This window comes from Saccoglossus kowalevskii, chromosome 1, assembly GCF_978046115.1.
Source record: "Saccoglossus kowalevskii chromosome 1, keSacKowa6.1, whole genome shotgun sequence".
Classification (NCBI taxonomy): domain Eukaryota; kingdom Metazoa; phylum Hemichordata; class Enteropneusta; family Harrimaniidae; genus Saccoglossus; species Saccoglossus kowalevskii.
The window spans coordinates 14,363,758-14,391,334 of NC_140641.1; the positions used below are offsets into that span (position 1 = coordinate 14,363,758).

A 27,577-nucleotide genomic window follows, 5' to 3' on the forward strand; every position below is an offset into this window, starting at 1 on the left:
CACTCCAGGTCAGGTTTGCCTTGGCAAGTTCTGTGGTAATGGTTCTTCTTCATGTGGTTTTTGGCCTCCCTCTGTTTTATTTACCCTGTGGCGTCCAACAAAGTGCTGTTTTGGAGATTGAGTCTTGTGGCATTCTGAGAACATGACCCAACCACCCATTCTTCGGCTCTTTATTTTAATAACAATGTCCCGAGAATGTGTTTATAAAGGTCATCATTGGAGATGGTCACTGACCAGAATATTCTGCAAATTCTCCTTAGGCAACCATTGTGAAAGACGATAGCTTGGTCATGTCGGATTTTGTTACACGCCAGTATATGGATGCACAGAGAAGGACAGATTTTACATCGCTATTGCAAAGCTTGAGTTTAAGTTCCTGAATTTATTGGCTGGATTTCCAAATTAGATTTAGTTTTATGAAAGCATTCCTGGCTTTGGCTATTCTTGATTTGATGTCTTTACTTCTCTGTGAGTGTCCTTTTTTGCTCACATTACTGCCCAGGTAAGTGAAGTCATCAACTTCATTGATGGCCTAACCCTGAATTTTGAGTTGGTTTTGGTTTGTAGTGTTGATTTCACAAGAAAGTATAAATTGAAAAAAAATTATATTGATTGACAATATTTTCTTGTTAGGAAATGATTACTGGGAGATACAAAATATTTGAGTAATTGTAACCACATGAAAAGTTAACAATGCAGACAGCGAGAACACAGCAGACAGACATTTCCCCTAAAACACACCCACTTTATCTATCAGTATCACTCACCATGACTAATTTTTAAGTAATATTAATTCTCATACAATAGGATTATGACAGCCTTTTTAAATACAGAAGATTAATATAGCCCATTAATCTTCCAAACAGTGGTTAATTGTGTAACTACTGTATAATACAACGTACACCTCTAGTGAGTGCTTCCGTGACGTCAAAATACGCACTTTGGTGAAAGCAATGTCATTCATTCAGATTTGTTTGGTTATTCAGTCATTCATCATTTGAAATATTATAGTCAATTTCTCATTTGTTTCATCGAGGAACAACCACAGATAAAAAAAAAAAAAACCTTGGTGATGTGAACAACATCCCTTGCACCTAATTTTGTAAAGTTGATTAAAACAAAGAAAGATATATAACCCACTACTTAATTTGAATACAGTTGGTCTGAAAACTAAACTATGGCCAAACAAGGTCTATTAATGTTTAGCATAAACTATTTTATAGGGCACGATATAATGATATCAACAACCAAATGTGAGATCAAAGTTAAACCCAGCAAATCGTGTGAATAAAAAGTTTATGCAATCATTGTCGACTTATAAAAAAAAATCTAGAAAATGAAAATTCCCACAGTGAAGGAACAATGGCATTAGAGGTTAGAAGATTTTGCTTGCATGGGCTGAAATGAGACAATATGCAAATTAGCTACTTAATATGCATGATCATTGATTCAATACTAACAGTGTCTGCACATTACCCCAAGGTATCTATGTACCAAATTTGATCAATATTCGCTCAGTTTTTAAGATTTTGTTTACAAAGGCTAAAATGAGATAAAGATGTAAATTAGCTACTTAATATGCACGGTGATGGCCCCAAAACTGACCATGTCTGCGCATCATCGAAAGGTAACTATGTACAAAATTTTGATCAAATATGCTCGGAGATTTTTTAGATTTTGCTTACACACAGACAGACAGACAGATACACCAAACTCATTACCTCCCTTGTATGCTTCAAACACAGGAGCTAAAATGACTAACTCAGCTTTCATATATTACATAAAAGAAGATTAGACATAACAATAAATTCAGTATAGATATTTATTCATTATCTGAAAAAATCATATTATAAAAAAAAAATGATGAATCCATGTACAATTTTACCTAAAACAGAATATCAACTTCAATATTCTGGTAGCAACTATGCATCACTGTGAACATTGTCATCTAGCAAAGTACTATTTCTAGAATAAGCATAATGTATTACAGTAATATGTATTCACACACAGCCCCCTTTATAATGATCAAACCAGAGTGTTTTACTCAAAATACACAAGTTTGCATTATATTCCTCTCCATGCCCACCATGTACATAAACTGTTGACCAAATCCAGCTGAACTTTGGCAATGATCACCATCTTGTTGTTGAAATAGTTACAGTGAATACAAGCTTCACAGGACTGCAGAATACTCTCTGAGTGTTCCTAATCTAAACCATGTAACGCATCTTCATGAAGGTGAAGAAATGTACCAATATATATTACATACTGTAATTATTATTAATTATTTGCTGTTTTTTAATTTTGCTATTTTCATCGATAAGTCTGCCAAATTAAATCCATGCAAACATGAAGAATAACAATAGAGCTCATTATTTCCCTGTCAAGTTCATGAACTCAAAATCCGGTGAAATTGCTCAAAGCATTAACATAGCAAAATTAAAAACCAGGGAAAATAAATTATTTTACAGTATCCTCAACAATAAACGTGATACTGATTAGGGAATTTTGAACCAAATTCAAATTTTGTATCACTGAGCATGTTACTACACAGTATATATAACCTCTCATTGTATGTAATGGTAAATTAATATCATACTACAAACGTATTATATGTCAAATATATGTTATTATATATTCTACATCAATTTTTTGAAATGTTTTCACAATATTTGGATTCACGCCAATAATGATGACTTTTTTTTTTTATTCCATATCACCAAGCAAATTTTTGAAATATGAATAAATAATTTCACCGTAGAAACCAGTTTAAAATACCATACTTGACTTTTTTTCTGTAACATTTCAGACTGTTGTATTTCGAAAAATAGTCTAGTGACCCAAATTTTTTTTGTCATTTTTGGTATCTTGATGACAAGAACCCATAACAATGAAAGTATGACGTATTCATGGAATATAATCTTCAATTTGTCTGGAACCTTCCTGAATCATTGAGTAAATGCTGCTAACTGCCAACTAGTAGTACAGTACTAAAAAATAAAATTCACATTTGAAGTATATATTTTGTAGCTGAATTTTAGTTTGAAAGTGATTTAAATGAAAATAGTTACTACATATACATCAGATTATTTAACAGGCAATCTAGTAAACAAGGTAAAAAGAAAGTGATTTCATTGTGCATGTTCTCATCCAGTGCTTGCTAAATTTCTCAGTGATTTCTCAAGACACTAAACTGACAGAACGATTCTCTGAATTTTATTACATGTACTAGCATTTTGGTAACAGCACACAGTGTAAAAAATCAATAAAATTTGAAGTTCACCTTTGTAGCCTCCAATTTAAAACACAAACAAACTGCAATCGAATAAATGTTAAGTCGTCTCTTTTACAAACACAATTTACATACCTATGATTGAGGCAAATTTTACATCAAAAAACAAAAACAAAATAGATATGCTTAAGTATGACATCAGGTATTGTCTTTGTACCAAGTTTAAAAGAAATTGTTCAATGAATGTCTGAGATATGCTTTCAGATAGTCCTAGATATTGGACTTCATCAGAATATATATACATTGTCATAGATATACATTGATTAAAAAAAAAAACTCAATTATGAATGAGATGAAATCATAAGATATCTTGGGCCAAATTTGCTTGAAGTATATTTGTACATTGCTTTGAATGACAAATATTGCAAGATATCAATCACCTAGCGGCGAGGTCCTAGCTCATACGATTACAGTGAGATAGGAAGTAGGATTAGATAAAAGCACACATATTACTGAAAGCTAGTTGTGCCTAGTTTGCAGCCACAATACAGTAAAGAAGAGCTTAAATTTCAGTTGACTTCAATTACCGGTAAGGTCAACAATTTCAAGGTAGAGCAATCTTAATTTCAGGTAACAGTTCAAAATGCACTGGACAAAGTCTTATTAATATTTTCTGAATTACTTAGTTTCAAACATTACAGAATATACATCTTTTCATAATGCACGCTCAGTGCTAAATTTGATATACAGAGGAAATACAAGCTATCATGTAAAACAACATTTACAACTGCTATACTCACACCTGATATTGGTAGATGTTTCCTTTTTTTCATCATGACTCATTTAAATTAACAGTGCTAACTTAAAAATATTCAATTTAAAGCACCTTTTGTTCTGTTTATTGTGTTTTTTTGTTGTGAAAAACCATACCTTAATTCAGTCCCTGTCAACTTGGCATGCCACTGGGGACTGGGGTGGTATGTTATACTACGGTAACTGTAGAGCTTAATAAGTAATAAGATGCAATCAGTTCGACTTTTTTTATTTCAATGCACAAAAATTTAATCAATACATATTCCCTTTTGTAGAACATAATCTTCATAATAAATACCCTATTAATATTTTATAATGCTCTGAGTTCACATTGTAGTCTATTCTTTTTCACTGACTATTGTTTGGGGTTTCTCATCTTGTGATTTGGTGTCTTTAAATTTGTCAGTTTCCTTATCTTTCTCCTTGTCTCTGTCAGAGTCTTTCTCCTTGCTGTTAGTTCTTGAAAATCGTAATCCCGGTTGGTACAGTTGCATGGCTGGTCGGTCCTATGCAATATGGTAGTAAATAATGATTATCACACGTTTTAGCATAGTATATCAGTTATATTAATACCACTCATTTGAAAGGAGCAGACTGAACAATAACTTGACTTTCTAACAATGACTCTTTCATTGTGCGAAAACAGGACAAATGCAATTATCTCTTTAATAAGCAACTATGGTTTCATTATTTTCAGCTGTGACAATCAAATGCATACTAATTACGAAGACTAAACTTGAAGTTATTTGCTCTTGATAAATTAGCTTGTCTACTGTGATTTTGAAATAAGGGCAATACAAGCTATTGACTCTTCTCATGTCGTGTCACATTTCTTTCTGTATTTTAATACTAAGATCCACCACTTACCTTGTTTCTTATTCTCTGTTTCTGTTTAGTACTCTCTCTCTCACTGTATCTATCCCGATCCCTGTCCCGATCTTGACTGGATCCAGAACTATCTTTTGATCTGTCATCATCAGCACCAACAGCTGCTTTCTTTGAGTCATCCTTCTTGTTGCTCATTTTCTCATCTTTTCTTGTTTTATCTTCCTTGTCTCTATCACTGTAATTATTTTTAGACCTGTCATTGCCTCGGTCATCATTTCTGCTCTTAGTTCTCTCACTCCTTGTGTCACTGTATCTGTAACTCTTTCTCTCACCCCGTCTGTCTCTTTCATATGATTTTGGTTTTCCATAATCTCCTCTGTAATCTCCTTTCAACATTCCTCTGTCTTTGCCATCCAGCTTATCATGATCTTTTCTTCCACTATCTTTCTCTTTTATTTCAGTTTTAGAGTCTTTTAGGCTGCTATGTTTATCATCTCTTTTACTATCTCTGTCATATCTATCATCTCGCCTGTTGTTCCTTTGATCTCTATATCTATCACCGTAACTTGACCGTTTGTCATCACGCTTGTCGTATCTTCTGTCTCGCTCATCACGTCGATCCCTGTCATCTCGTCTGTCTCTTCCTGATTTGGTTCTATAGTGAACAACAAGGAGGAAGGAGCATGTTTGTACAGTGGAATAGTTTATATGAAAGGTCTATTAAGTGTTAATACGCTGTGGTGCCTAATAGACAGTTCTGAACATTTATTTAGTTTATAATGAAATCTGTCATCATGAATCAATTGTGAAAAATGCATGCCACACACATCAAAAGCAAGAAGTTGTTGAAAACTCCAACTCCAAGAAACAGCAGATGAGCAGACTGGTGTATGTAAAATTGTAAGCTGTACCGTAAGTGTAAAAGCAAGGAATTGGCCTTAACTTATTTTAACTTATGACTTTGTAAGGAGGCTTGTCACCACTATATCCCTCTCCGACAATACCACTACTGAGGGATATTAATTTAAAGCTGGGGATAGTTACATGTGAAATAGACAATCATAAGTGTCATCATCTCTGGCTAGGAGGTAAAATAACCCATACTGGGGTATACAATATACCAAAAATTTCATGAACAGAAACATGTGCCTTATACCAACAGGCTAATCTACATCATTCCAATCACTATAAACACCATGCAGTAGTACAATATTCAACATACATTAACAATAAACTACAACATACTAACATGGTATACCTTTCATCTGTTTTCTTCTCAGTTGTCTTTGAATATTCCTTTTTGCCTTTCACATCATCTTTTGTTTTCACATCTTTTACAACAGTTTCAGCCTTGACTTCCTTTGAATCATCTTTAACCTTGACATCTGCTTTGGCATCATCCTTTGATTTGACTTCTTCTTGTTTCTTGTCTTCAAGGTCACCTTTATTCTCAGTATCATTTAGCTTGTCAGCGTCATCATTGGTTTCAGTATTTTTCAGCAGCTAGTATACATGTATTATGAAAAAAAAATTTGAGTCAACACCAGCAACTAATAACTTTCCAGTAGGGCTGGTACACATGTACATGAATAAATTGTTCTAAAAGTTATACATGAGTTGATGTCTTATAGAAAATGTACCTTTCATCGCTTTTATAGTATATAACATATTGATACAACACATACTTCCTTGGAGCATGTGAACATATAGAGAAAACAGCAGTGACAAAGCTCGTAAACTTAAATGGTTCGTCTTTTTTAAGTGGCAACAGAATAGAACACTGTCCTGAAGGCGATAAGGTTTCAATAAAGGGAAGATGATATTTTGTTCACCCCACTGTCACTGAAAAAGACGAACTATTAAATATAACAAATTTGCATGCCCTGGTATCGACCTACAAATGTAGATTCAATCATTGGCGGGTGTGTGAAGTGCCTGGTTGACGACACTGTGGTAGTCATGATGAACTACATTCGTATCAAACAGTTATATTCGTGCCAACCTGGTAAACAAATTCTTTTTTGTTTTTGGAATTTATTCACAATCAGACCAGTTTGCTAAAAGCCTGCTAAAAGTGTGAAGATCTAACTAAAATATTTATTTCAGATAAAACAAAAAAAATTATCCAGATTTGCCAGTTCAGCTTGGCTCAAGCTAGACATACAATAATTGATATTTATTGTGATCCAAATCCCACACATAAATGTACTAATAGTTTGAGAAGACCCCATTTTATTTTAACAACATTGTTGTTGAGCCGACTAGAAACATTATGGCAGACGATATATGCAACTAATCTGTCTCAATGTAGTTTGTGCATGCGTGGAGGTAAATAAAAAGAGCTCCATGGTGCAAGATGTTGATAATTCGCTAGTTTTCTTTTTTAAATATTTGGTGGCCCTGAAAAGGGCTGTTATCTGAAAGATACACATTTGTGTACAGGAACAGTGTTTCACTGTCAACCACGAGCAAAACAAACCCAGAAAACTGCATTCAATAAATTGAGTGGCTTTCTTGAGCGTTGAACAAAGCATGTCAATAAGGTTATTTCAAAACAAATAATTGTTTCACATAGCAGTGATAACAGCTGTATACCGCTGTAACAGCCATTCAAACTGCATTCCTGATGATGCACTGGCGATCTTTAATGCAAGCCTGGTAACTTTCTGGCAGGGCTGTTTTTTGTTAGTTACATGCATTCCTGATGATTCACTGGTGATCTTTAATGCAAGCCTGGTAACTTTCTAGCAGGGCTGTTTTTTGTTAGTGACATGCATTCCTGATGATGCACTGGTGATCTTCAATGCAGGCCTGGTAACTTTCTGGCAGGGCTGTTTTTTGTTAGTTACATGCATTCCTGATGATGCACTGGTGATCTTCAATGCAAGCCTGGTAACTTTCTAGCAGGGCTGTTTTTTGTTAGTTACATGCATTCCTGATGATGCACTGGTGATCTTTAATGCAGGCCTGGTAACTTTCTGGCAGGGCTGTTTTTTGTTAGTTACATGCATTCCTGATGATGCCACTGGTGATCTTCAATGCAGGCCTGGTAACTTTCTGGCAGGGCTGTTTTTTGTTAGTTACATGCATTCCTGATGATGCACTGGTGATCTTCAATGCAGGCCTGGTAACTTTCTAGCAGGGCTGTTTTTGGTTAGTTACATGCATTCCTGATGATGCACTGGTGATCTTCAATGCAAGCCTGGTAACTTTCTAGCAGGGCTGTTTTTTGTTAGTTACATGCATTCCTGATGATGCACTGGTGATCTTTAATGCAGGCCTGGTAACTTTCTGGCAGGGCTGTTTTTTGTTAGTTACATGCATTCCTGATGATGCACTGGTGATCTTCAATGCAGGCCTGGTAACTTTCTGGCAGGGCTGTTTTTTGTAAGTTACATGCATTCCTGATGATGCACTGGTGATCTTCAATGCAAGCCTGGTAACTTTCTAGCAGGGCTGTTTTTTGTTAGTTACATGCATTCCTGATGATGCACTGGTGATCTTCAATGCAAGCCTGGTAACTTTCTGGCAGGGCTGTTTTTTGTTAGTTACATGAATTCCTGATGATGCACTGGTGATCTTTAATGCAGGCTTGGTAACTTTCTAGCAGGGCTGTTTTTTGTTAGTTACATGCATTCCTGATGATGCACTGGTGATCTTTAATGCATGCCTGGTAACTTTCTAGCAGGGCTGTTTTTTGTTAGTTACATGCATTCCTGATGATGCCACTGGTGATCTTCAATGCAGGCCTGGTAACTTTCTGGCAGGGCTGTTTTTTGTTAGTTACATGCATTCCTGATGATGCACTGGTGATCTTCAATGCAGGCCTGGTAACTTTCTAGCAGGGCTGTTTTTGGTTAGTTACATGCATTCCTGATGATGCACTGGTGATCTTCAATGCAAGCCTGGTAACTTTCTAGCAGGGCTGTTTTTTGTTAGTTACATGCATTCCTGATGATGCACTGGTGATCTTTAATGCAGGCCTGGTAACTTTCTGGCAGGGCTGTTTTTTGTTAGTTACATGCATTCCTGATGATGCACTGGTGATCTTCAATGCAGGCCTGGTAACTTTCTGGCAGGGCTGTTTTTTGTAAGTTACATGCATTCCTGATGATGCACTGGTGATCTTCAATGCAAGCCTGGTAACTTTCTAGCAGGGCTGTTTTTTGTTAGTTACATGCATTCCTGATGATGCACTGGTGATCTTTAATGCAGGCCTGGTAACTTTCTGGCAGGGCTGTTTTTTGTTAGTTACATGCATTCCTGATGATGCCACTGGTGATCTTCAATGCAGGCCTGGTAACTTTCTGGCAGGGCTGTTTTTTGTTAGTTACATGCATTCCTGATGATGCACTGGTGATCTTCAATGCAGGCCTGGTAACTTTCTAGCAGGGCTGTTTTTGGTTAGTTACATGCATTCCTGATGATGCACTGGTGATCTTCAATGCAAGCCTGGTAACTTTCTAGCAGGGCTGTTTTTTGTTAGTTACATGCATTCCTGATGATGCACTGGTGATCTTTAATGCAGGCCTGGTAACTTTCTGGCAGGGCTGTTTTTTGTTAGTTACATGCATTCCTGATGATGCACTGGTGATCTTCAATGCAGGCCTGGTAACTTTCTGGCAGGGCTGTTTTTTGTAAGTTACATGCATTCCTGATGATGCACTGGTGATCTTCAATGCAAGCCTGGTAACTTTCTAGCAGGGCTGTTTTTTGTTAGTTACATGCATTCCTGATGATGCACTGGTGATCTTCAATGCAAGCCTGGTAACTTTCTGGCAGGGCTGTTTTTTGTTAGTTACATGAATTCCTGATGATGCACTGGTGATCTTTAATGCAGGCTTGGTAACTTTCTAGCAGGGCTGTTTTTTGTTAGTTACATGCATTCCTGATGATGCACTGGTGATCTTTAATGCATGCCTGGTAACTTTCTAGCAGGGCTGTTTTTTGTTAGTTACATGCATTCCTGATGATGCCACTGGTGATCTTCAATGCAGGCCTGGTAACTTTCTGGCAGGGCTGTTTTTTGTTAGTTACATGCATTCCTGATGATGCACTGGTGATCTTTAATGCAGGCCTGGTAACTTTCTGGCAGGGCTGTTTTTTGTTAGTTACATGCATTCCTGATGATGCACTGGTGATCTTCAATGCAGGCCTGGTAACTTTCTGGCAGGGCTGTTTTTTGTAAGTTACATGCATTCCTGATGATGCACTGGTGATCTTCAATGCAAGCCTGGTAACTTTCTAGCAGGGCTGTTTTTTGTTAGTTACATGCATTCCTGATGATGCACTGGTGATCTTCAATGCAAGCCTGGTAACTTTCTGGCAGGGCTGTTTTTTGTAAGTTACATGCATTCCTGATGATGCACTGGTGATCTTTAATGCAGGCCTGGTAACTTTCTGGCAGGGCTGTTTTTTGTTAGTTACATGAATTCCTGATGATGCACTGGTGATCTTCAATGCAAGCCTGGTAACTTTCTGGCAGGGCTGTTTTTTGTTAGTTACATGAATTCCTGATGACGCACTGGTGATCTTTAATGCAGGCCTGGTAACTTTCTAGCAGGGCTGTTTTTTGTTAGTTACATGCATTCCTGATGATGCACTGGTGATCTTCAATGCAGGCCTGGTAACTTTCTGGCAGGGCTGTTTTTTTGTAAGTTACATGCATTCCTGATGATGCACTGGTGATCTTCAATGCAAGCCTGGTAACTTTCTAGCAGGGCTGTTTTTTTGTTAGTTACATGCATTCCTGATGATGCACTGGTGATCTTTAATGCAGGCCTGGTAACTTTCTGGCAGGGCTGTTTTTTGTTAGTTACATGCATTCCTGATGATGCACTGGTGATCTTCAATGCAAGCCTGATAACTTTCTGGCAAGGCTGTTTTTTGTTAGTTACATGCATTCCTGATGATGCACTGGTGATCTTTAATGCAAGCCTGGTAACTTTCTAGCAGGGCTGTTTTTTGTTAGTTATATGCATTCCTGATGATGCACTGGTGATCTTCAATGCAAGCCTGGTAACTTTCTAGCAGGGCTGTTTTTTGTTAGTTACATGCATTCCTGATGATGCACTGGTGATCTTCAATGCAAGCCTGGTACATGTAACTTTCTGGCAGGGCTGTTTTTTGTAAGTTACATGCATTCCTGATGATGCACTGGTGATCTTTAATGCAAGCCTGGTAACTTTCTAGCAGGGCTGTTTTTTTGTTAGTTACATGCATTCCTGATGATGCACTGGTGATCTTCAATGCAAGCCTGGTACATGTAACTTTCTGGCAGGGCTGTTTTTTGTAAGTTACATGCATTCCTGATGATGCACTGGTGATCTTTAATGCAAGCCTGGTAACTTTCTAGCAGGGCTGTTTTTTTGTTAGTTACATGCATTCCTGATGATGCACTGGTGATCTTCAATGCAAGCCTGGTAACTTTCTGGCAGGGCTGTTTTTTGTAAGTTACATGCATTCCTGATGATGCACTGGTGATCTTTAATGCAAGCCTGGTAACTTTCTAGCAGGGCTGTTTTTTTGTTAGTTACATGCATTCCTGATGATGCACTGGTGATCTTCAATGCAAGCCTGGTACCTTTCTAGCAGGGCTGTTTTTTGTTAGTTACATGCATTCCTGATGATGCACTGGTGATCTTCAATGCAGGCCTGGTAACTTTCTGGCAGGGCTGTTTTTTGTAAGTTACATGCATTCCTGATGATGCACTGGTGATCTTCAATGCAAGCCTGGTAACTTTCTAGCAGGGCTGTTTTTTGTTAGTTACATGCATTCCTGATGATGCACTGGTGATCTTCAATGCAAGCCTGGTAACTTTCTGGCAGGGCTGTTTTTTGTTAGTTACATGAATTCCTGATGATGCACTGGTGATCTTTAATGCAGGCTTGGTAACTTTCTAGCAGGGCTGTTTTTTGTTAGTTACATGCATTCCTGATGATGCACTGGTGATCTTTAATGCATGCCTGGTAACTTTCTAGCAGGGCTGTTTTTTGTTAGTTACATGCATTCCTGATGATGCCACTGGTGATCTTCAATGCAGGCCTGGTAACTTTCTGGCAGGGCTGTTTTTTGTTAGTTACATGCATTCCTGATGATGCACTGGTGATCTTTAATGCAGGCCTGGTAACTTTCTGGCAGGGCTGTTTTTTGTAAGTTACATGCATTCCTGATGATGCACTGGTGATCTTCAATGCAAGCCTGGTAACTTTCTAGCAGGGCTGTTTTTTGTTAGTTACATGCATTCCTGATGATGCACTGGTGATCTTCAATGCAAGCCTGGTAACTTTCTGGCAGGGCTGTTTTTTGTAAGTTACATGCATTCCTGATGATGCACTGGTGATCTTTAATGCAGGCCTGGTAACTTTCTGGCAGGGCTGTTTTTTGTTAGTTACATGCATTCCTGATGATGCACTGGTGATCTTCAATGCAAGCCTGGTAACTTTCTGGCAGGGCTGTTTTTTGTTAGTTACATGAATTCCTGATGACGCACTGGTGATCTTTAATGCAGGCCTGGTAACTTTCTAGCAGGGCTGTTTTTTGTTAGTTACATGCATTCCTGATGATGCACTGGTGATCTTCAATGCAGGCCTGGTAACTTTCTGGCAGGGCTGTTTTTTTGTAAGTTACATGCATTCCTGATGATGCACTGGTGATCTTCAATGCAAGCCTGGTAACTTTCTAGCAGGGTTGTTTTTTTGTTAGTTACATGCATTCCTGATGATGCACTGGTGATCTTTAATGCAGGCCTGGTAACTTTCTGGCAGGGCTGTTTTTTGTTAGTTACATGCATTCCTGATGATGCACTGGTGATCTTCAATGCAAGCCTGGTAACTTTCTGGCAAGGCTGTTTTTTGTTAGTTACATGCATTCCTGATGATGCACTGGTGATCTTTAATGCAAGCCTGGTAACTTTCTAGCAGGGCTGTTTTTTGTTAGTTATATGCATTCCTGATGATGCACTGGTGATCTTCAATGCAAGCCTGGTAACTTTCTAGCAGGGCTGTTTTTTGTTAGTTACATGCATTCCTGATGATGCACTGGTGATCTTCAATGCAAGCCTGGTACATGTAACTTTCTGGCAGGGCTGTTTTTTGTAAGTTACATGCATTCCTGATGATGCACTGGTGATCTTTAATGCAAGCCTGGTAACTTTCTAGCAGGGCTGTTTTTTTGTTAGTTACATGCATTCTTGATGATGCACTGGTGATCTTCAATGCAAGCCTGGTACATGTAACTTTCTGGCAGGGCTGTTTTTTGTAAGTTACATGCATTCCTGATGATGCACTGGTGATCTTTAATGCAAGCCTGGTAACTTTCTAGCAGGGCTGTTTTTTTGTTAGTTACATGCATTCCTGATGATGCACTGGTGATCTTCAATGCAAGCCTGGTAACTTTCTGGCAGGGCTGTTTTTTGTAAGTTACATGCATTCCTGATGATGCACTGGTGATCTTTAATGCAAGCCTGGTAACTTTCTAGCAGGGCTGTTTTTTTGTTAGTTACATGCATTCCTGATGATGCACCGGTGATCTTCAATGCAAGCCTGGTACCTTTCTAGCAGGGCTGTTTTTTGTAAGTTACATGCATTCCTGATGATGCACTGGTGATCTTTAATGCAAGCCTGGTAACTTTCTAGCAGGGCTGTTTTTTGTTAGTTACATGCATTCCTGCTGATGCACTGGTGATCTTCAATGCAGGCCTGGTAACTTTCTAGCAGGGCTGTTCTTTGTTAGTTTCATGCATTCCTGATGATGCACTGGTGATCTTTAATGCAGGCCTGGTAACTTTCTGGCAGGGCTGTTTTTTGTAAGTTACATGCATTCCTGATGATGCACTGGTGATCTTTAATGCAAGCCTGGTAACTTTCTAGCAGGGCTGTTTTTTGTTAGTTACATGCATTCCTGATGGTGCACTGGTGATCTTCAATGCAGGCCTGGTAACTTTCTAGCAGGGCTGTTTTTTGTTAGTTACATGCATTCCTGATGATGCACTGGTGATCTTCAATGCAGGCCTGGTAACTTTCTAGCAGGGCTGTTTTTTGTTCGTTACATGCATTCCTGCTGATGCACTAGTGATCTTCAATGCAGGCCTGGTAACTTTCTAGCAGGGCTGTTCTTTGTTAGTTTCATGCATTCCTGATGATGCAATGGTGATCTTCAATGCAGGCCTGGTAACTTTCTAGCAGGGCTGTTTTTTGTTCGTTACATGCATTCCTGCTGATGCACTAGTGATCTTCAATGCAGGCCTGGTAACTTTCTAGCAGGGCTGTTCTTTGTTAGTTTCATGCATTCCTGATGATGCAATGGTGATCTTTAATGCAGGCCTGGTAACTTTCTGGCAGGGCTGTTTTTTGATAGTTCCATTCCCTGGTGTCTAGTATGTGATCAGCATTCAAATATGTCTTCATAAAAGACAACAACAATGAATGAGACGAAAACCACCATATTACTAGACTTAATTCCATTTTCAGTATTATAATAGATAAGCAGAAATGCGCAATTTTTAGATAACAGCAGTAAATTTCTACATGATAATACATAATTAATTATTTTTTCACCTTAACCTGAAGATCTTCCTCATCTTTCTTTTCATCAAGTTTACTCTCCTTTTCTTTCTCACCATCTTTTTCCTTCTCAGCAGCTTCTCGTTTCTTTCTCTCTTCCCTTTTCTTCTTCTCCTCCTCTTTCTTTTTTCGTTCTTCTTCTCTCCTCTTTTTCCTTTCCTCTTCTCTCTTCCTCCGCCGCTCCTCTTCTCGCTGTCGAATCCTCTCCCTCTCTTTTCGCTTCCTTTCTTCTCTACGTTCCTCCCTAGCACGCTAAACACAAGGTGACAAATTATTTAAAAGCTTTATGAAATGAGTATGGACACCTGTGATTGTACTACAGATTTATCGAAAGTACCTTTACCTCTCTTTCCAACTTTCTATTCCTGATATATTCAATAAGAGGTGTTGTCTTTTTCTGTGGACCTGCAGCTGTAAGAAATGTTGTAGACAAAAATTGAAGCATACTCATCATATACTCAACATATAATACTACTAAAAATGTAACCAATATATGCTGTATTGAGAGAATGAATCATTTTATGGATAACATTTGGATCAATGATAATATATGTCATTTCAGTCAATAATGAAATATTTAGAAGAAATGAAAATTCATAATATTTTTCGACCCAAAATACTTTTAATTGCGGAATAATGTCTATCAACATATGTAATGTATTGTGTACTACCCATATGTTAAGTTTGAATGGAATTGGTCAATGCATGGACAAGAATTAGGAAAAACATCATTTTTGAACCAAAAAGACAACCTTCAAACATTTTGATTGTGAAATTGTGTCCATCAGTGTGTCTATTGTATTGTGTATTACCAATATGTAAAGTTTGAATAAAATTGATCAATGCATCACCAAGAACAGGTAAAAATATCATTTATTTTTGACCAAAAATTACCTAAAATACCCCTAAATGTGCATGACTGATAAAAAAGACATTACATTAAAATAAAATGCGTTTCAGAGTTGTGATGTGACATGAATGCACAGACGGACAGACAAAACCAAATGCATGAGAATCCTGTGATGGGGCCACCGGTAATGAAATAAATAAGAAAAATTCAAAACTTCCTCTACCTTCCAATTCACGTTCTTTGGCTTCAATCTCTTCAAGGTATGATTCTGCACTTGGTAAGGGTTCCACTTCAGCATTCAGAGACTCCAAAAATTTAACATAGTCAGGATCTAAGAAAAATGAAGAATAAAATAAATCAAATAGGCGGGAAATATTTATTGTGAAAGCAGTGCAATGTAGGATATTAAAGCACAGAGACGAGATTTTATGAATGTAGCAATAACGTGAAGCAGCTGTTATTAAAGAGAGAACCAAGGGTAGAAACAGGGCAAGACAGTAGCCGAAATTAGTAAGCTAAGCTAGTAACATCATGGTGAGGTGGTCTGGGAAACGTGCCAGTTATGAGGTTTGGAGGCCATATTGTAAGTTTAAACAGGCTGGCTATCACAACTTGGAAATACTGCTCTAACACAAGTAAAATGTACGTCTATAAGCAATTTTGGGGTCAAATATGGCTGCCAGTCGGCCATTCAAGCATTCAATGCACTTCTGAGATTCTGCGACAGATGAACAGCGGGACGGAACCAAATCAATAAGCCTGTGGACTGTGTCCAGTTTTGGAGCTAATGAAATCTCATCAACTGCAAAAGTGTCCGGCATAACACGTATACAAGATACTGCAAGACACAATGCGATCTATGGGACAGTATGTTACAGTGACAGAATGCTTTACCATCCTCAATGGATCCTGACTTTACATCAGGTTTCTTCAATGCTTTCTTTGGTATCTTCTGGTAAGGAGCAAGTTCCACGACTGCTGGGAATTCTTCACCTAGCGGAATATAAGTCATTGTCAATTTGTCCAAGGAGTGGCTAAAGACATACAATTACAGTGTAAGTAAAACAAAAATTGTCACCAAACAATCACTTTGCATCATGTGCATCAGTAACCTACCATGTGTGATAAGGAATATATATTTAACACCTTGACCATTCTAGTTCATAGCTAGTCAAGGTAGAATTACTGATATTGTTTAGCAATAATACACCAATGACATGACTTGTCAAGTAGATTTCAATTACTGTAGAATGCTGAAAATTTTGAGACAATTTGGGGTAGGCATGACCCAATAAACAATGCATCGTGAACCAAGTTCCAAGTCCACTGACATAAATCAAACACAATATCACATGTACCAGAAACGAATGCCAATGAATCCAAAAACAAATTCATAATACATGTATAACATTATGTGTTGCCTTTGTACCAAATTTGAACAGAATGTGGTCAAGCATATCAGAAAAATGTCGACAAACAATTACAGACACACGTGCGTGCATGTGAATATGTATACATGCTTATCAGAAACACCTGTTATTTACATTAGCACATGCTGCTAATAGAGTAAATAGGGTATGGTCCAAACAGAAATAAAAAATGCATTTTCTGGTTTCCCACACTATTTTCTTTTCATTTTTTAACACATATACATTACAAAGTTATTACCGTACACAGTGTGTATAGCTTCAGTAACTATGTATCAGAATTGCCAATTCCAGCAGCAGACATGAAATAGTTTGTGTGTAAATAGATCAGTTAGGTACCTTTGGTGTCATTAAAAATGTATCCGTCATACTTGTCTCTGAATGCAATGATATCTTCCTGTTTTACAATATTGATGTATACTCTGGAGAATGCATTCGGCCCAAGGCTAAATAAAAGAAATACAACGCTTAATACATAACCATAATAAAAAGGTAATACACAGATCAATAACAAAGATGGGCAAATAATAGCAAAATGTGATCTTGAACATTACAGTTACTTACAGCAATTCCAGGCACTGATTTGACGCTGAAGTAGTGATAGATATCGATAACATTCTACAATAGGTTACACACTTTGATTTCACATTTACATAAGTTGTAACTAGAAATATAAACATCGGCTGCAAATCAGAGGAATGATTGACAGATATTGCCCGCAATGTTTCCTATTTTTGCTACAAAGTCTGACGCCTCTAGACGTTGAGGCGCGTCTGTCTTTTAGTCACTTTTGGTCAGTTATCGTATTGATTGCGTGTCTACAAATCGGCATTTGTCTAAGTTGTTTAAACACCGCGATGGAGAAGCAAGGGGTTGTCGAGTTGTCGACTGTCATTTGCCGAGATCGGAGATCGAAGTGGTGTTTCAAAGCAAACAGCTTTTAATAATAATAACTTTATTACACTACTACGGTAAAAACCCTCAGAGGGTTTTTGTATGGTAAAGAACATAAATACAAAGAAATACAAATACCATAAAATATCGTTTATTGGTATATATAATATCGTCAAATGATTTGTTACCATCAAGACTATACTGCCAGGAAAGCGTAATAGCGACCGATCCGCGACTAAAAAACTAACTGTCAAATATCTAAATTGTAGAGACCAACAAGCATTTACGAACGGGAAATTCGACAAAAACTACTCAAAGACGGTGTATGTACGGCGGCAACCCTCCCGAACGTGTGATCATGTGTTGCTAGTGATAAGCTGTTTAAAGCGATTGTTTGGTGGCACATTAATCTTTTGGTTGTCATCGTCAAGAACTAATAAGGCCAACAAAAAAAAATTATGTTGCTCTCAATTTGGAAAATTGAAAAATTGGGTCGGTCGGTCGGTTGGATTTTTTTTTTTTTTCGAGAAATACAGATTAACCCGAGGTTAAAAGTCGCCACTTATCCCCCTCGGGGACCCTGGGGATCAAACAACAGTCCGGGATCGTTAATTTTTAAATGGCGAGTTTTTAATATTTGAACCTGTTAAAAAAACCAAAAAAAAACGCGACCCGATATTTTATACTTTCGGTCGGTCGCTGAGGGCAACAAATCGAATCGAATAACACCCATTCTATTTATGTATTCAATTTCATTCCTGATATATTGAATGAAGTCTTCATAGGACATTTGTTGCAGGCAGCTTTCAGTTATATACATCGGCGTGATACCAATATTCCTATAGTAGGAATAATGCACTTTGATCAACAATTTTGCCATGATAAGTCCGTCAGCTGGTTCTGTAAAATACTAGTAACTCTAACTAACGTTCTTTACAGTGCCACCACTTTATGTGCCCCTTTCACTGAAATAACATGTGACGCAAATTGAGGCTGGAAACTAAGTTGAGAGCCTCAATCGTTTATTGGAGGAGAAATTCAAAACTAATGTCCCGCCACTTTTATGGGCGGAGCTTCCTTCCGGTGCGCTTCAAATTGCAGACATTCTGTCTGCATTATTTGTAACAACTTATGTAAATGTGAAAACAAAGTGTGTAACCTATTGTAGTAAGTTATCAACATCTAGCACTACTTTGGCGTCAAATCAGTGCCTGGAATTGCTGTAACATTAAGCTAGCTTAAAGGTAGCTCAGCATGCTTTTAAAACTGCAACAAATCTGTATGTTTGACTTCATACAAGTGATATAAATACTAGAATAAATATTTTGATGACAATGATACTCACTTTAAAAATTATTAGTTTTTATGAAAAGGCATATTTAACTAATAGCCAGTTTATAAGTTATGCCTGGACTGTACTGTACTGTACTTCAGCAAACAATCACATCAGAGCCCTGTTTCATGCAAAAATGTTAAAGGGGAACCGCTCAATCCCATAGATTGCACCACGTGCTCATTGGTAATTAACTCCGCCTCTGTCTACTAAGTAAATGAATGCTTACTATGCTCTCTTAATACACAAACTGTGATTGACAAGCATTTTGAATACATTAGCCGCCATTTTAAACTCAGGATTTTTACTTGTCGCGGCACGTTTTGACTGAAAACAACAACATTTATACATCAAAAGCCCAAGTGTGTAATCGTGTGAGTGTAATCACTAGCGTACATATTCATACTCCCGTAGAAATGTATTTGGAATCACAGCTTGATCTCTAAATATCGTAAATGGCACATTTCCAGGAGCTCCTGCCACGATGTGAGCGGCTTGGTTCGGATTAGCATACTAATTGCGGTGGCCATCTTGTCCCTATTTATAGAATCGGTTCCCCTTTAAGAGACACGACATTTTTTTTTATTTCAATAATATTTCATACCAGGATACATGTACTATTTTGGGGGCAGAATTCAAAGAAGAAGAAAAGATACCTTCTATCAGCTTTTACAAAATGGAAGTAATTGTTGTGTGGTAAATATTCCAATGCTTCTTTGAAAGTTTCTTCAGTAAATGATGGTGGTAATCGACGTATGATGACCTACAGATCACAAAAATTTTGAATTTCATAATATTAAGAAAAAATGTCTGCTAATTATCAAAAACTAATCGCAACTCCAAATATGTGTCACCCTAGGTGTTATATATCTAGTTAGCATAAATAAGCCCATGTCTTGTAAAATTTGTATTACCGGTACTCTGTCAATATTGGCACATTATGAATGTCATAGCGCTGATTCATACTCGGTAGTACATGAATTGCTGTGAAGAGTTTTATTGTCCAGATATTACTTTCACGGTGGTCACATGGCACATTGGCCAAGAGACATGTGCAGTCTAGCAAATCGTTTCACTTTCAAATGTACATGGTTTACCGTGAATCTTCGTTTTAATACGTAATACTTCAATTACCTTTCTAATATTTAAAATTGGGCTTTCATGATGAGGCGAAAAGTGTAATTTCTGTTCAATTTTAGTGTATTAATACTGTATACTTTTACTATTATCTGTAACCATTGCCATTCCCTTTGGGGAGTAAGTATGTGTTAATAAATAAATAAACAAGCAGCCTATCGGCTGAGATAGCTCCGCTGTTAGCAATGCACATTTCAATTAAAGAACTGAAGACATCATTAGAAAATGAACAATATGAATAGTATCAAAGCAATCGGACTTACAGTTTTTAACAAGAAGTCGAAAATATCACTTTTTACCAAAAATTACAAAAATATTCACCAAAATAAATTAATTAGAGAATTGAAGATATCATCACAAAACGAACAAATCTGAGAGAGGTCCACATGTAGTACCTATATATGTAATATCAAAGCAATCGGACTTACAGTTTTCAACAAGAAGTCGAAAATATCACTTTTTACCAAAAATGACAAAAATATTCACCAAAATTAGAGAATTGAAGATATCATCACGAAATAAACAAATCTGAGAGAGGTCCACATGTAGTACCTATATATGTAGTATCAAAGCAATTGCACTTGCGATTTTTAACAAGAAGTCGAAAATATCACTTTTTACCAAAAATGACAAAAATATTCACCAAAATTAGAGAATTGAAGATATCATCACGAAATAAACAAATCTGAGAGAGGTCCACATGTAGTACCTATATATGTAGTATCAAAGCAATTGCACTTGCGATTTTTAACAAGAAGTCGAAAATATCACTTTTCACCAAAAAATGACAAAAATATTCACCAAAATTAGAGAATTAAAGATATCATTACAAAATGAACAAATCTGAGAGAGGTCCACATGTAGTACCTATATATGTAATATCAAAGCATTTGCACTTGCGGTTTTTAACAAGAAGTCGAAAATATCAGTTTTTACCAAAAATGACAAAAATATTCACCAAAATTAGAGAATTAAAAATATCATTACAAAATGAACAAATCTGAGAGAGGTCCACATGTAGTACCTATATATGTAATATCAAAGCAATTGCACTTGTGGTTTTTAACAAGAAGTCGAAAATATCAGTTTTTACCAAAAATGACAAAAATATTCACCAAAATTAGAGAATTGAAGATATCATCACGAAATGAACAAATCTGAGAGAGGTCCACATGTAGTACCTATATATGTAGTATCAAAGCAATTGGACTTGCGGTTTTTAACAAGAAGTCGAAAATATCAGTTTTTATCAAAAATGACAAAAATATTCACCAAAATTAAAGAATTAAAGATATCATTACAAAATTAACAAATCTGAGAGAGGTCCACATGTAGTACCTATAGATGTAATATCAAAGCAATTGCACTTGCGGTTTTTAACAAGAAGTCGAAAATATCAGTTTTTACCAAAAATGACAAAAATATTCACCAAAATTAGAGAATTAAAGATATCAACATGAAATGAACAAACCTAAGAGAGGTCTACCCAAGGTACATATACACCAAGTATCAAAACATTTAGGCTTGTAGTTTTCAAGAAGAAGTCGAAAAAGTAAAACATTGACACGGATGACGACGGACAATCACTCATATGATAAGCTCCGCTCGACAAAATCGACAGCGGAGCTAAAAATAAAACGAAGCTTGTTATTCATTCACGTCCTGTTTATTTTATCAGTCAGTATTATATCTATAGTGTTCACAGTGCCCATCTTATTTTGTGAGTAATGTGACCTGATCTACTACCAAAGTCAAAGAAAACATTAACTTGTGTTAATTAGCTTATTTTTAATGCGATGATATAAACAATCAAAATATGCATTCACATTCTTTCTGTGGTTTGTATTTCCATGCTCATATCAACCCACTCTATGATATCCAGTGATTTAGTCCCTCTATCAGCGGTCTCGAAATGACCATGGTTTTTTGGGGGATTAGCAATAAACATCGAGTGAATGCCTGTAGCAGTTGTTGGAGTTGCATAGTCATTTGACAGTATAGCGTTTAGATAGAGGGACTGTGCCCCTGGCCATCAATAACACGGTTACTAGAAGAACGGTCAGGAAACTTTCTCACTCCTGTTGTTAGGATGCGTGTCTCGATAAACATTTAGAACAAAGGGAATTAGCATACTGCTGACATTGCGGCGATCATAATTTGCATAAAATTACATATTCGTTCGAAGACAATTCCATCAATTGCAGTTTTCTGTAATGTCTTCTTTCGTAACAAATTTATACAGCATTGTCAGGATTTAGTAGGAATATGAACACTGAAAATATATATATTCAGATTAAAACTGCACTATGTAACCATACAACCCGTGTCAAAAAAAGATGGCTGACATTGCTATCTGGGAGTAAAATGTCTGCAAACTCTGATAAAATGAAACTAACATTGTTCAAACTATCATAGAGTTCTCATAAAAGACTCGCTGATTATAATTCAATGTACAAAATAAACTTATGAAATGTTCAGAAATGCATTTTTGGGGTACAAATCTTCGTCGCCATTTTGGACATCAGCAGACACAGATCTACAGACTACTGAAACGATGAAAATTGTCTACATCAACCTAGAGTATTTAACCCACAGAATTGATGTAAACTATAAATATTAATTTAACAATGCGTTGTACTAAAATATAATTTAATCTGATTTTTCAGCAATTTTCTCGAACTGTTACGACAAAGACAAAAAAAGCGTTATTGTCTAAAGTTATGATTGAAACTAGTTATGTTATTCGTAACCCAACATTACAATACAGACAGTGTTTTTGGGTACAAAATGCCATGGTCAATTTCAATTCACAGACTGCAAATCTGTCAACTAAACAAACTATCGGTATTTTCATTTTTTGAGTATCACAAAACATTCGCATAGAAGTCAGTGGCGCTTATACGTCAATCTTTCGGCTTAATGAGCTCTATTTCTTCAATTTATTGGACTCGCATAAAAAACGAACAGCGCTAGCAATATAAGCGATGACGTCATAATGGTTGGACACGCAAAGTGAAGTCAATGGTGATTAGCATATCTAAAAATAGAGTTTCCTAACCGTTCTTCTAGTAACCGTGTCGATAATTTACTAGTATTTATTTATTAACACTTACGCACTCCCCGGAGAGAGTAGCAATGGTTACAGATAATAGTAAAAGAATACAGTATTAATACACTAATAAGGAAGTAATAAAAAAATGATAATGATGGTACCAGCTGACTAATAATAATAATAATAACTTTATTGTATCTTTAGAAATACAATGTTTCTATCAGTTAATAGCAATAAAGATTAGTTGTGATAACTATTACTACAAAGAGAAAGTTAGTTGTTAATAGGATAAAGCAAGTGTTACATGCCTGCACCCCACCCCCCCCGCAAAAATTATGGCCGACCCCTTATAAATTGACTCATGTCAACATACATGTAATTCACAGGGAATGTGTAATGTGTATAGTAACAGCGAATGTTATTACGATTTGTTACAGTCCCTCTGATAGTAATATTGTGAATAAACTTTGAGGTTACATGAAAATGAATCATTGAATGACAGTCACGACTGTATTTTGTTACGTGCTTATATTACCTTCGTTGGAGGAAGTTCTTTTTCTTTCCTTTTATCTTTAATCTTCACTTCCCCACGTTTCTTGTCGTTCTTTCTATCTCCAGATTCTTTGGCCATATTATCCCAAAATTTTGGAGTAAATACATCACATACTGCACGCGCACTTTGCTTCCTGTTTCAGCTGTTTACATCTCGCGTATTCTCGTGAGACTTGTGAAGTCTTTCCTCCAATACATGTTTTTTTTCGTTTTCAAAGTAATTATCGTAAAAAAAATGTCAACTATGAACGAAAATATACAAGCTGAACTATTTGAGCTAATGGAATATGAACTACTAGTATATGTACCGTTAAACATAATCCTTTATTAGTGAAAATGAAAGAGTGTTAGTTTGTTTGTTGTGAAGTTGACAGAAAGACCGACCACAGATGATTCCGTAAACATGTTTCGTGGCAATAGTACACACTGAGTTCATGCACTAGAGATATCACCAATGTGTTAACTTGTGTGATCGTCATTTCACCTCAAGTCGATCAGTGAGTAGGTCTTTCTCGATAAGTTAAAGCAGGGAGTTAAAGGTAAGAGTGTCTCATCTGATTTACTGGTGGTAAATCACGAAAAACAAGTCAGCGATCAACGACACATGTAAATATTGACATTGATTGAATGATAAGTTTCACTCTGATCCGAGGATCATCAGATGATCACGCACACACTAATAACGAGGAGTGTTCAACTTGTAATCGTTGATATTGAATTATATGAGGAATATGTAGCAATATTTTTAGTTTTTTATTTTTATTTTTGACATTATTTACAAAAATGGAAAATCAAAATTAATTATTACCCCTAGGTACATGTAAAACGTCCAACAGTGATTAGCGATTTGCAATTTACTTCGATTTTTGATTTTAGCAGTGTACTAGATATTTTATATTTTGCTCAAAATTAATTAAATAACTATATAAACCATTTTAGACCTGACTTACACAGTTTCAGATTACTTGTGGATGTGACTTAAAGACAATGTCCAGCATTGACAATGTCAATGTCATTCACTGCCTAACCGTGGTTTCGCAGCGTTTTGGGTCCAGGAAGGTATTTTGCTTCATCTGTCAATTATATACACATCGTCGGTATACAACCGAACCCCTGAGGGTCATTATAGCCTTCGTGATCAAGAAAATAGCAAAATATAAATGATCTCATACAAATAAGAGGTTATGTACTGTTCTTTCTCCAATAGTGTGGTTCCATTATATTTAATATTTATTTATTTAATAATCAACAATATTAATAAATCAGACGATCCCCAGTAGCTAGTATTGCGGGTTGATAATATGCAAATAACACAAGGATTGTCACAACAATACATCTGGTCAGTTCTGTGATGTTTATTCCAACGTTTCGCCCTAGAAATAGGGCTTCTTCAAGAAAACTCTGTAGATGTAGATGCCAATTTCATATGTCGTCGAATATACACTGACAGTGCCTGGTGACAAATGATATTTTTCTTTAAAAAATAATAATGTATATTAAGGTTAACAGTGGTATTATCAAAATACCCAAATTAAGGTTTTTGTACATCATAAAATTGGCATATATGCTCTGCGATTATTTGCTTTGTGTTTTCATTGATCAAAAGTTGTCAAACAGAGTACAATAACTTGATTTACAGTAACACGAGTATATTAATAACAATTATTGGAGCACTCAGCATCATAGGTTACAGAGCTAGGTGTATAATAATAGTCAGTATCACTTTAGTCTGATATAGTAGGCGTATGAATTTAAAATCTCTGAAGATTCTATTTAGTCGATGTGTATTTGAGTACATCATCTTTGGCAATCCCAGTGATATTTTCTTCAATGTCAAATGAATCAAATCCCTGCATTGCAGACAAAATAGATGCATCTACCGGTACAATAAAAGATTTTCTTCCTTTGCATTTTACAATCGGTTACTTGGGGGCTGAAACTCCAAATAAATTAGTTCACTCGAATAAATGTTCTCCCTAAAGAAACACAGTTGTAAACACAGCCACCATCATATACACAAAAATATTCACATACATAATGCATAGATCATAGATTTTCAACCGTCACACTGTATTAAGGTAAGTTTCCTGGGTTTAAACTGTCAACAAAACATTGATTTCTCAATATTTTGCACAGACTATTCATGGTTGAATCCAGCCAGTATAACATCAGCACTAAAGTCAAAATTTATAACAGCAATGTAAAATCCATTTTACTGTATGGGAGCAAAAGCTGGAGGTCACCAAGGTTGACATGAAAAAGCTATCAAGTTTCCACCATAACTGCCTCAGGCGCATCTGCAAAGTGTTCTGGCCCTGCCGAATATCCTCCTTGGACCTACTCAAAAGAACTGGAGCCACCTGCATCATTGCACAAATAAGGCTTAGAAGACTCAGATGGCTTGGGCATGTTCTCAGAATGCCCGATTCATACAACACCAAGATAGCTCTTCGCTGGACACCACAAGGAAAACGACCAAGGGGCAGGGCGAAGAACACCTGGCGGAGAACCGTTGAGCAAGAACTCAGGGAAATGGGTTTAACATGGGGAGAGGCAGAAACCAAGGCTAAAAACCGTGTTAAGTGGAGGGATCTTGTATTAACCTTATGTTCTGGTGGGAGCAACAAGAATTAAAGCGAACCTAAATGCGGCCTTAATTTATAGTTGTGTATATTCTAAACTGTATTCGAAATAATATTGCAGTGGTTTAATTTTGTTTTAATTATAACTGTAGCTTGGATAGGCATTTGAAGTGCTTGCCATGGAGGTCTTTCATGGAGGGGAATAATTAACGAACGAACATATTTAACATCCGGGTACTTTTCAAAGCTATGACGTTTTAGTATCTGATCGCATTCGTATCCGCCATTGTACATAGCCGTTCATGCTGCCAAGCATCGTGTACTATTAGTATAAACTCAACTTTTATATGCACAATGTGCTTTTTAAAACTTGGGTTAGAGCCTTATGCGTTTGAACCACAGTATTCTGAGAGTGAAAGCCCAATTGCGTTAAAGTACCGTACTTCCCCGATCGCAAGCCCCTCTCGAGTATGAAGCCCATCCCTATGTTTTTACTTGGTATTTATCGAGTTGAGGGCATTCACGATTATAAGCCCAGAGTGTTTTTACTGGGCGTCGACGATATTCTTTAAAATATGCCTGTAAAAGGTGTGTTTCATTTCATAATAATCGTGATTGGCATGTTAGTTTGGTTCATGCTTTTAGTTTTATGAGAAAACTTGCATTAATTTCAAGTTCAGAGTGCATGGCGAACGTACACAACGTGATTCGCATCGTTTCTATTCTGTCATTTACTCAGGATGAACATCGATGTTGCAATTCTGGAGTAATTCATATTTCTTTGAGTAGTAGCCTTCGAAAAGCCAAAAATGTGATCGTCAAGACGTGTACCTGGTTATCGGGCATGGTTTACTTTGAGACTATCATGAAAGGCCTAGGGTTTGAACGATGAGACATGTTGGCGACCGAGAAAGGTGTTTAAATTCTTCCTCCACACTCAGTTTACCCACGGTTACTATTAACCGTCGTTTATATTTCGGAAATTGCGAATCGCCAGTTTTTAGGGAAAAAAATCATCGTTTTTTCGTTGCAATCAGTGCTACAGATCGCATTTTAACATTGCGGTAATTCACTTCTGCATTGCGCTAAAAAATCATCGTCAATAATCGGAAAATTGCATCATTACGACACATCATTTTGATTGGTTAATGAAAGACATGACCTGTTATGTCAAAGGAAGTTGTTCCAGGTCAAATCGTGCTGAAAAACCTCATGGTGGAAAATTGTTTTGCGTCGAGAGTTTGCGTACGATCGAAAACATACCAAAACGAAGATAATGATAAATGCCTTCGTCCACTGTTTCCTCATAGACC

General features: G+C 36.7%; 3 protein-coding genes across 7 annotated transcripts in view; 2 read left to right on the forward strand and 1 right to left on the reverse strand.

Moving 5' to 3' along the window:
* Window positions 1-1,808: 1,808 nt before the first annotated feature.
* Window positions 1,809-23,864, reverse strand: LOC100370734 (uncharacterized). Its single transcript, XM_006822886.3, has 10 exons — window positions 23,666-23,864; window positions 19,598-19,704; window positions 17,054-17,160; window positions 16,182-16,280; window positions 15,511-15,618; window positions 14,781-14,848; window positions 14,432-14,689; window positions 6,132-6,376; window positions 4,913-5,528; window positions 1,809-4,551 (listed from the first exon to the last, which is right to left on the reverse strand). Exons 1-10 carry the CDS (start codon window positions 23,759-23,761, stop codon window positions 4,384-4,386), a joined length of 1,872 nt encoding a protein of 623 aa, XP_006822949.1. The 5' UTR covers window positions 23,762-23,864; the 3' UTR covers window positions 1,809-4,383.
* A 175-nt stretch (window positions 23,865-24,039) lies between these two features.
* LOC100370580 (solute carrier family 9 member D1-like) overlaps window positions 24,040-27,577 on the forward strand; it is a 34,737-nt gene continuing 31,199 nt past the window's right edge. For 4 of the 5 annotated variants that reach the window (XM_085499232.1, XM_085499249.1, XM_085499254.1 and 1 more), the window contains exon 1: window positions 24,040-24,221. The gene's annotated coding sequence lies outside the window, so the exon portion shown is untranslated. The remainder of the gene's footprint in view (window positions 24,222-27,577) is intronic. The other variant, XM_085499236.1, reaches the window with a different exon arrangement.
* On the forward strand, window positions 25,936-26,316 carry LOC144361756 (uncharacterized). The gene has a single exon (XM_078013553.1). It carries the CDS (start codon window positions 25,936-25,938, stop codon window positions 26,314-26,316), a length of 381 nt encoding a protein of 126 aa, XP_077869679.1.

Excerpts from the sequence above, each read along its gene's own strand:
- LOC100370734 (XM_006822886.3), bottom strand. The coding sequence starts at position 23,761 with ATGGCCAAAGAATCTGGAGATAGAAAGAACGACAAGAAACGTGGGGAA. Across the intron at positions 19,705-23,665 it reads AAGAACTTCCTCCAACGAAG|GTCATCATACGTCGATTACC; the intron begins GTAATATAAGCA and ends TGTGATCTGTAG. Across the intron at positions 4,552-4,912 it reads AACAGAGAATAAGAAACAAG|GACCGACCAGCCATGCAACT; the intron begins GTAAGTGGTGGA and ends CATATTGCATAG.
- LOC144361756 (XM_078013553.1), top strand. The coding sequence starts at position 25,936 with ATGAAAAAGCTATCAAGTTTCCACCATAACTGCCTCAGGCGCATCTGC.